General features: G+C 42.4%; 1 protein-coding gene across 1 annotated transcript; it reads left to right on the top strand.

The window, feature by feature from the left end:
• Positions 1-1,830: 1,830 nt before the first annotated feature.
• LOC120045433 (myozenin-1-like) lies at positions 1,831-6,472 on the top strand. Its single transcript, XM_038990314.1, has 5 exons — positions 1,831-1,915; positions 5,372-5,538; positions 5,682-5,757; positions 5,933-6,104; positions 6,232-6,472. The coding sequence occupies exons 1-5, from the start codon at positions 1,831-1,833 to the stop codon at positions 6,470-6,472; spliced, it is 741 nt and encodes a 246-aa protein (XP_038846242.1).
• Positions 6,473-10,615: the final 4,143 nt, after the last annotated feature.

Raw genomic sequence — 10,615 nt, 5'->3', positions numbered from 1 at the left:
CTGTTTGAATAGACTAAAATGAGCATCTTTGTAGGAGTAAAAAATACATGTCTTGCTAACTCCATCCTGGGCTGCATTTACACAAGCTGCCTAATTCTGATCGTTTTTCCACTAATTGGTCATTTGGCTAATCAGATCAGTACTTTTGTCAATAATTGGGCAAAAGATCAGAATTCAGCTGTCTGTGCACATGCAGCCCTGGTGGCGCAGTGGACTAATTTCATGGATAGAGAACAGAAGATCATAGGTTCAAACCTCACTGATGCCTTGTCATAACAAAAAAGGAAAGTGTTCAGATGATTAATGCCTAAGGGAATTCATTTCCATCTGTCTTATCTGTGCGTGGAGTAAGAAACTAAATAACCTAGCAGTGTTATCTAAAGTCTTATGGAAACATTAAGTGGAAGTTATTCAAAAACCTCCCAAATAATCTATAATTTCCGTTTTCAAAGCGTTCATAATTTCTGTTCTCAGAGTGATAATAAAACCTCCCTGGAAAACTTTCATTGAACCAGAGTTAAACATTCTTAGAAACTCCATGCAACCTAAAAATAAAAGTTCCCAGAACAGGTAAAAGTCTTACTTCTGTTCTCAGAACATTTAGAAAACCTTACATTTTACCGGTCAGGAAATGTATTGCTTCGTTCCCACAACCAATGTGAAACCAAAAACCAAAAACATTTGTTTTACAAGGAACCACATGTGCTAACTGGGTAGTTAGCTAGATAGTTTTCTAGATATGCTTGCTACCGTTGCTAATAATAAAGTTAGCTAGCTTGCTTAATATTGACAATATGACATATTTTACAATATATGACAAACTAGCTACATTATCCAGTTTGTAATTGTCAGAACCTGATTTGTCTTCATCTTTTGGTTGAAAAGGTCAGAGGTCAGTGGTGAAATGCCACGAATCTGCAACTCGGATAATAATATTTTCGCAGAGTTTCCCACTTGTAAATATGAATTGGAGGGTCGTACAAAAAAAATGACCAGTCAGAACTCCAAACGTCCGTCAGCACGTGAACGTCTCATGAGAGATTATGTTGGGAGTTCTAGGGGATGAGCTGAGTGTTTCGGGAATCGGGATGTGTGTGTTTGGGAATGTGCTGACTGATGACGTTCCCTGTCAGCTGTCCTCCCGGGAGATTTATCTGCAGCTAAAACAGGAATAGTGAGGGGGATAGAAGCCCCTCTGCTCGGGGTAACAGGACCCTCAGACCCTCAGGCCTTCAGCCTCACGTCCTCCTGAAGTTGGGAGACTTTTCCCAACGCTAACCCATCAGGAGCTCCATAAACCCTGCATTCTCCCACCTTTCCCTGTCTCTACCCAGGGTACCCTGGTGTGATCAGGGTGTGTGTATGCGTTTGTGGTGTGTGTCAGTATGTATGTGTGTCAGTGGGTATGTGATGTGTGCGTGTGCGCACGCGCGTGTGTGTGTGTGAGTGGTAACAGTGACACTCAGCAGAATTGCTGTGAAACATGTAGTAATAATAGCTGCAGTGTGCAGGATTCCAGCTGGAGCTTCAATTACAACAGATTAAACCAATTACATCAACTACAGTATGGAATATAGACCCACAGAACCAGCCGCTCAAAGGCCCAGAGCCACAGAGCAATGGCTCCCTAGAACCCCCCTCCCCTTAAGTCTAATGGTGTTGTGATTCAGCAAACAGATGGACAGAAGTGACCATCCACCCAGTCTTTAGTTGTGACACAGGAGGGGAAATGACCCACCATCGTCATCACCATCATCATCCTTCTAATCAACAGTCTGTGATTGGTTGGTCATTTTAACTGTGTCTTTCTGATTGGTGTAGGCTGCAGGCATGCCTCTCTCGATTTCCGCCCACCCTAACAAGAGGAAGAAGGTCAACAAGATCATTACTGATCTGACCAACATCACCCAAGATGGTATGATGCACACACACACACACACACACACACACACACACACACACACACACACACACACACACACACACACACACACACACACACACACACACACACACACACACACACACACACACACACACACACACACACACACAAACAAACACACACACACACACACACACACACACACACACACACACACACACACACACACACAATCTATCAAAATGATTTATAAAGCAGATGTCACAAAGTGCTTATACAGAAACCCAGCCTAAAACCCCAGAGAGCAAGCAATGTAGAATTAGAAACACAGTGGCTAGGAAAAGCTCGCTAGAAAGTCAGGAACCTAGGAAGAAACTTAGAAAGGAACCAAGCTCTGAAGGGTAGCCAGTCCTCTTCTGGCTGTGCTCGTGGAGATTATAAGAGTACATGGCCATTGCCAGATCGTTCTTCAAGATTTTCAAACGTTCACAGATGACCATCAGGGTCAAATAATAATCACGGTGGTTGTAGAGGGAGCAACAGGTCAGTATCTCAGGAATACATGTCAGCTGGCTTTTCATAGTCAAGACAGCAGGTCGAGACACCATGTCGAGACAGCAGGTGCGGTAGACAGAGAGAGAGAGAGAGAGAGAGAGAGAGAGAGAGAGAGAGAGAGAGAGAGAGAGAGAGAGAGAGAGAGAGAGAGAGAGAGAGAGAGGGAGAGAGAGAGGGAGAGAGGGAGAGAGAGAGAGGGAGAGAGGGAGAGAGAGAGAGAGGGAGAGAGAGTGTGCTTCACACACACACACCTGATTTGCACAGGATTGCTTTGCCAGCTCCCAGGTTTGAAGCTGTGTGTGTGTGTGTGTGTGTGTGTGTGTGTGTGTGTGTGTGTGTGTGTGTGTGTGTGTGTGTGTGTGTGTGTGTGTGCGTGCGTGTGTGTGTGGACGTGTTTAACTATACTTGTGGGGCCCCACAAGAATAGTAAATTAACAAACATTTGACCAACTGGGGACATTTTGTTAGTCCCCACAAGGTCAAATGCTTTTTCTAGGGGGTTTAGGGTTAAGATTAGAATTAGTAAAGGTTAGAATTAGGGTTAGGGTTAGGAGCTCAGGTTAGTTTTAGGGTTAAGGTTAGGTTTTCGGGTTAAGGTTAGGGTTAGGGTTAAGATTATGGTACAGGTTAGGGTTAGGTTTAGGGTTAGGGAAAATAACATTTTGAATGGGACTGAATTGTGTGTGTCCACAAGATTAGTTGTACAAGACTGTGTGTTTGTGTGTGTGTGTGTGTGTGTGTGTGTGTGTGTGTGTGTGTGTGTGTGTGTGTGTGTGTGTGTGTGTGTGTGTGTGTGTGTGTGTGTGTGTGTGTGTGTGTGTGTGTGTGTGTGCGTGTGATGTGGCTGGGCTCGAGGTGTTATGAGTGATATCAGAGGGTGTCTAGTGGATGATGAAGAGAATGTTTTATGGGGACGAGAGGAGAGCAGCCAGCCGTCTGTAAAACACATCTGACACTTTTATCAGAGAGGGAGAGAGAGAGACAGAGAGAGCGAGAAAAAAGAGAGAGGTTTGGAGGTATAGAGAGAAACAGAGAGAGAGAGAGAGGAAGAGAGAGAGAGAGAGACCGTTGCCCTAGAGCACACAATAACTATACATACCTCGGCCTAAATATCAGCGCCACAGGTAACTTCCACAAAGCTGTGAACGATCTGAGAGACAAGGCTAGAAGGGCCTTCAACACCATCAAAAGGAACATAAAATTTGACATACCAATTAGGATCTGGCTAAAAATACTTGAATCAGTTAAAGAACCCATTGCCCTTTATGGTTGTGAGGTCTGGGGTCCGCTCACCAACCAATAATTCACAAAATGGAACAAACATCAAATTGAGACTCTGCATACAAAATTCTGCAAAAATATCATCCGTGTACAACGTAAAACACGAAATAATTATCAAAATCCAGAAAAAAGACGTTAAATTCTACAACCCCCCTAAAAGTAAGCGATTCCCAAACCTCCACAACAAAGCCATCACCTACAGAGTGATGAACCTAGAGAAGAGTCCCCTAAGCAAGCGGGTCCTAGGGCTCTGTTCATAAACACAAACAGACCCCACAGAGTTAGACCTGACCAAATCATGAGAAAAAAAAAAAGAAAATTACTTGACATATTGGAAAGAATGAACAAAAACACAGAGCAAACTAGAATGCTATTAGGCTCTAAATAGAGAGTACACAATGGCAGAATACCTGACCACTGTGACTGACCCAAACTTAAGGAAAGCTTTGACAATGTACAGACTCAGTGAGCATAGCCTTGCTATTGAGAAAGGCCGCCGTAGGCAGACCTGGCTCTCAAGAGGAGACAGGCTATGTGCACACTGCCCACAAAATGAGGTGGAAACTGAGCTTCACCTCCTAACCTCCTGCCAAATGTATGACAATATTAGAGACACATATTTCCCTCAGATTACACAGATCCACAAAGAATTCGAAAAAACAAACCCGATTTTGATAAACTCCCATATCTACTGGGTGAAATACCACAGTATGCCATCACAGCAGCAATATTTGTGACCTGTTGCCACAAGGAAAGGGCAACCAGTGAAGAACAAACACCATTGTAAATACAACCCATATTATGTTTATTTATTTTCCCTTTTTGTACTTTAACCATATATATAGAGATATATATATATAGAGAGAGATATATATATAGAGAGATATATATATATATATAGAGAGAGATATATATAGAGAGATATATATATATATAGAGAGATATATATAGAGATATATATATATATAGAGAGAGAGAGATATATATAGAGAGATATATATATATAGAGAGAGATATATATAGAGATATATATATATATATAGAGAGAGAGATATATAGAGAGATATATATATAGAGATAGAGAGATATATATAGAGAGATATATATATAGAGAGAGATATATATAGAGATATATATATATATATATATATATATAGAGAGAGAGAGAGATATATATATATATAGAGATATATATATATATATATATATATATAGAGAGAGAGATATATATAGAGATATATATATATATAGAGAGAGATATATATAGAGAGATATATATATAGAGAGAGAGAGATAGAGGGATGATGTATAATGGTAATATTTCCACTTTGCACTCAGAGATGTTAGTTAGAATTTGCGCCATATTGAATGCACCTATCTACATTTTCAAATCTACAGAGCCTAGGAGGTGGAGCCTAGACTAGACGATGGGGGGTATAAAAGGTTAATATCGGACTGGGAAGATAATATTGATTGATAATTGATGAGATAAATATAGCGCGTTTCCAGTGCTCAAAATGCTTTATATTGTAAAGGGGAAACTGTAGTGTAGTGTGAACTTAGCATTGGAATCAATGCTTTCATGGATATGTACAGTAAATGATATGTCATCTCATCCAGTGCCTGACACTGTGTTTCCCCCTTCTATAGATGAAGAGTCAAACCCTGAGGCGTCCGAATTTGATCTGGGCACAAAGATCAACACTCCTAAAGACACCATGTTGGAGGAACTGTCTCTTTTGACCAACAAGGGATCCAAGATGTTCCGGATGAGGCAGCAGAGAGTGGAGCGCTTCATCGTCACCAACGAGAATATGGTGAGGACAGGGAGACAGAGGGGAAGGGGAGGTCTGTGTGTGTCTTTGCACACTGATCTGGCTGTGCGTGTGTGTCTGTGTGTGTGCCCGTGTGTGCATGTGTGTGAGTCTGCTCATCTGACTGTGTGTCCTGCCTCCTCTAGCAGAATCTCCAGCAGCTGGTTCCATCGCTGGGGTGTGAGACGACAGCCCCACCACTCACTCAGGAACTGGAGCACGGTAGGACTATGCACTTTTACGTTCCATTAGTTCCACTGTACCCAGCTAAATCAAGCATACCTCAAGTATGTGAAAGTACTTGACATTGACACGTGTTGAACCCTGGTCTGATATCAACATGTGTGCGATGAGGACTTGTGGATGGAGGGAGTGAGATGATGTTGTGTTTCTCTAGAGGAGGATAAGGAGGCGGAGATAGAAAAGAAGAGACAGCAGTACGTGCAGACTTACGTGTCGCCGTGGGAACGGGCCATGAGGGGAGACGAGTCCCTGACCTCTACCATGCACCACCACATGGCTGGACCACATACCCCCCACGACATGCCCAAGTTCAAGAGCTTCAATAGGTAACACACACCTGCTGAGAACCTCAACCTACAGTCTTCAGTGTATGTCAGCTATGACATGGCCTTCAATCTGCTGATGTAACTACCAAGTATACTGTACATAATGATATTAATATTTGATTGACAGGACGGCCCTGCCCTATGGCGGCTTCGAGAACGGGGGAGGCCACTTGAACTTCGAGCCTCCCGAGATCCCATTCGCCCAGGTGGAGGCGGAGTCCCTCCACTCCCTGCAGGGGGACATTAGGTCCCGCCCCTCGTTCAACCGCACCCCCATCGGCTGGGTGTGTAACCCGGAGGACAACTCACACATCCACATGGAGCTGGACAACATGCTGCCCTTTGACGGAGAGACGGATGAGCTGTAGACACACACACACACACACACACACACACACACACACACACACACACACACACACACACACACACACACACACACACACACACACACACACACACACACACACACACACAACCCAGCTGTATTTACACACATATGTTGATGTGTATTTATTTGCATGAAACATACATGGCTGAAGAGAGAGAAGAGAAGAGACAGAAGGTGATGGTGATGATGAAGGCGATGAAGGTGATGGTGATGATGAAGGCGATGAAGGCGATGGTGATGATGAAGGGGGAAAAGAAAGTGATGAAGATAATAAGACAATAACCTTGACAGTAGGACATGTAGCCTGGATTAAACTGTATTTACCAATAAACCTTTCCGTGTACAGAAATCCTGCTTACTGAGCTCTGCTTATTTTCAATTTATCTTATCCCTCAACACATTAGAAATCAGGTCTGCTCTGCTACAGTATCGTCATGACGTCATTCATACAGTATCATAGAGGCAGTTCAGCTCATTGACCAGGAGAGGGCGATCGGGAGCCGTTTAGTCCCACAGTGACGTCACTTACTGTGAGAGAGCGATCGGGAAAACGGGCGTGCTATCGCGAGAGCAGCGTGTCGCGTTCGCAGCACTGGTTTGAAGGCTGGATTGTCCGCCTCTCCACTCCTCCCTCTCCTCTCCGTCGTTATTTTTACCGGGACAGCACGAGACTGGAACGGGACACTAACGGGACCCGAGGTGAGAACGGACTCTTTAAACTCCATCTACGAGAGATAAAGGCAGGGACTCGGGGTAGTCATTCACCTGTAAATAATTGCAGCGGACGCACGCGGCAAAGAGTTCGAGAGGATGTGCGTGGTGCCGCGCGGCCAGATGTGACATAACGGCTGTCATCTACTGTGCGTAGTTTATGCTGGCTAGGATTGCGCGCTCTCTCTCTCTCTCTCTCTCTCTCTCTCTCTCTCTCTCTCTCTCTCTCTCTCTCTCTCTCTCTCTCTCTCTCTCTCTCTCTCACGCAGCGCTGCATGGTTCAGATGGCTGTAATGGATGTCCATTATTCACGTACCTAAGACCCACACACACTGTCAGCATCAGTATCTCCACGAGGTTCGCTTTGGGCATCATTAGGATCGTTGTTATAACAGACGGAGATTCTGTTGACCGAATTTACACCTTTAGAATTGGTAGATATTGTGTAGATACCTAATTATTTTAACATATTGTAATGAAACGGCATGGAGCAGGTCTCGAACCCTCGACCTTCGAGCCCGAGGTCCGGCGCGCTACCGACTGTGTCGCAAAAGCATGCTCGTGCGGCAGAGTCGATTTCCGCGCTTATAAACCCAGGGTCGTTACACTATTATCGGGACTAGACTGTAACTAACTACCGTCAGGCTATTCAATTTGATTACAGCTGGTTTGCGTTAACTATTAAGTACCCGGCGACTTGTTGATAGAAAGCCATCCTCAACCCCGGTAGCAGGTGTCATCAGTCCCGGTATTGATTTACCTCCGCTGTTTGGTCTGTATGGATGAGGTCAGTGGTGTAGTGGAGGGTATACGCAGATACGCGTTCTTCAGTGGGCATTGCGTAGACTCACTTCTTAATAATCCCCATTGATGCGTATCAAAGTAGTTTAGTGGAGGTATACGCCGTATCAATTAATAGGACTGGTGGAACAGATCGGAATGTTTAGTTTAACATTTTGATAATCTATTATTTATTCACATTGTAGGCGTAGCATGTACACAAGGCAGTAGGCCAACGGGTGAATGTTCCAAAATGCAATTTGCGGGAAAACAGCTTTCTAAAATGCGCACCGCACATACAAGCGGTTTCATGGACAGTGGTGGAAATTTCCTTCAGAAAGAGGAGGGGATTCAAAGATGCAGAAACTATCATGGTTTGCTAATATGATTAGGATAATACCTTTGGTTGGTAGACATTGGAAAAAAGTTGAAAGAACAGGAGAACACATAATGAGTAAGTCTTTATCAAAAGAATTGCCCTTTGAAGCAAGTTAAGACATGGCTAATGATAGGCCTAACCGTCTTCTGGTAGATGGAAAGGCAGTGCCACAAACCTTCTCTATTAAATGTTGACTAGCTTTTGCAAACTCCATCTCATGTGCTACAGAAACAATGCTAATCAAACAACAGTGCTAGGTGCCTGCATACTTGAATTAACCTCTAACGCCTACCAAACCCGGATCCGGGATCCCCCCCATCACAAAAGCTGACTAGCATAGCCTAGCCTAAAGCCACAGGGATATCATATAATAAAATGTTCATGAAATCACAAGTCCAAGACACCAAATGAAAGATACACATCTTGTGAATAAAGCCATCATTTCTGATTTTTAAAATGTTTTACAGGGAAGACACAATATGTAAATCTATTAGCTAACCACGTTAGCAAAAGACACCAGTTCCATACTCCACCATTTTTTTTACTCCATCAGCAGCTATCACAAATTCGACCAAATAAAGATATAAATAGCCACTAACCAAGAAACAACCTCATCAGATGACAGTCTGATAACATATTTATTGTATAGCATAGGTTTTGTTAGAAAAATGTGCATATTTCAGGTATAAATCATAGTTTACCATTGCAGCCCCCATCACAACTCTCACTAAAACGACTAGAATAACTACAGAGACCATCGTGTATTAGCTAATTACTCATCATAAAACATTTCTTAAAAATACACAGCGTGCAGCAGATGAAAGACACAGATCTTGTGAATCAAGACAATATTTCAGATTTTCTAAGTGTTTTACAGCGAAAACACAATATAGCGTTATATTAGCTTAGCACAATAGCGAACATCACACCAGCATTGATTCAAGGCAAAAATAGCTATAACGTATAAACCACCAAAATATATAAATTTTTTCACTAACCTTCTCAGAATTCTTCAGATGACAGTCCTGTAACATCATATTACACAATTCATATAGAGTTTGTTTGAAAATGTGCATATTTAGCGGCACAAATCGTGCTTATACATTGAGAATAGTGTCCAAAATATCAAGCAATCTGTCCGGCGCCATCTTGGAACGGCACCTATTCTTATCGAAAACTATTCATAAACTTGACTAAAAAAATACAGGTTGGACAGCAATTGAAAGACAAATTAGTTCTTAATGCAATCGCTGAATTACATTTTTAAAATTAACCTTACTGCGCAATACAGGCTGCGATAACGCAAGGCTACACTGCCAGAAATGGCGTCTCATGCATTTTACTTTTTTCAACAGAACAATGAATTATCAGCATAAATAGTTCTTACTTTTCGATGAACTCTCATCAGAATCTTGGGATAGGTGTCCTTTGTCCAAAAGAATCGTTGCTAGGTTGGAGAACGTCGTCTTCAGAGTTGCAATTAGCAGTAAACATTAGCACGAAAGAGAGAGATACCCAAATTCCTACAGCGCCAAGGAAATAAATACCCGAAAATCGCAATATACTGACATAAACTGATATAATTCGGTTCAAAATAACAAGATTATGATGTCTTTAAAGCCTATATCGAATAAAAACACAGCCGGAAATGTCAAAGACCTATAACCGATGTTTCCAAAAGAACGTCCCAAGGTCCTTAGTGCGCCAGAGCGAAGGTGAAAAAGAGCCACCTATTTCCCAAGCAATTTATAAACTTTGGGAACTACGTAGAAACTCCATTTCAAGTCTCCCTATTCGCTAACAACCAGGGGAAGGCGTATGCAGTGCATCTCAACCAATAGAGGACAGGCAAATTAATACACAGGTCTCAGAACAGCCAGCAAAATTCTGCATTCTGACATACACATAGGAAAATTGCTCTAAGTCGAGTTCTGTTTCACCCACAGATATAATTCAAACGGTTTTAGAAACTAGAGAGTGTTTTCTATCCAATAGTAATAATAATATGCATATTGTACGAGCAAGAATTGAGTACGAGGCAGTTTAATTTGGAAACGAATTTGTACTATGTCGAAATGGCACCCCCCTAGTGGCAAGAAGTTTTTAAAGGGTAACTACTCTCAAAAATAAAAAAAATCATAGATTTTTCCTAGACCTCAAAAGTGGTCTCCTGATGTGGTTTAAGCATTGTTGTGTACTTAGAACATAAAATGTTGTTGTTTTTCTGTAAAGAAAAGTGTGACAGAACTA

This window comes from Salvelinus namaycush, chromosome 4 (genome assembly GCF_016432855.1).
Source record: "Salvelinus namaycush isolate Seneca chromosome 4, SaNama_1.0, whole genome shotgun sequence".
Classification (NCBI taxonomy): domain Eukaryota; kingdom Metazoa; phylum Chordata; class Actinopteri; order Salmoniformes; family Salmonidae; genus Salvelinus; species Salvelinus namaycush.
The sequence above is the reverse complement of the archived record's forward strand: the minus strand, read 5'-3'. Positions and strand labels throughout refer to the sequence as shown.

Excerpts from the sequence above, each read along its gene's own strand:
- LOC120045433 (XM_038990314.1), top strand. The coding sequence starts at position 1,831 with ATGCCTCTCTCGATTTCCGCCCACCCTAACAAGAGGAAGAAGGTCAAC. Across the intron at positions 1,916-5,371 it reads GACCAACATCACCCAAGATG|ATGAAGAGTCAAACCCTGAG; the intron begins GTATGATGCACA and ends CCCCTTCTATAG. Across the intron at positions 6,105-6,231 it reads AAGTTCAAGAGCTTCAATAG|GACGGCCCTGCCCTATGGCG; the intron begins GTAACACACACC and ends TTTGATTGACAG.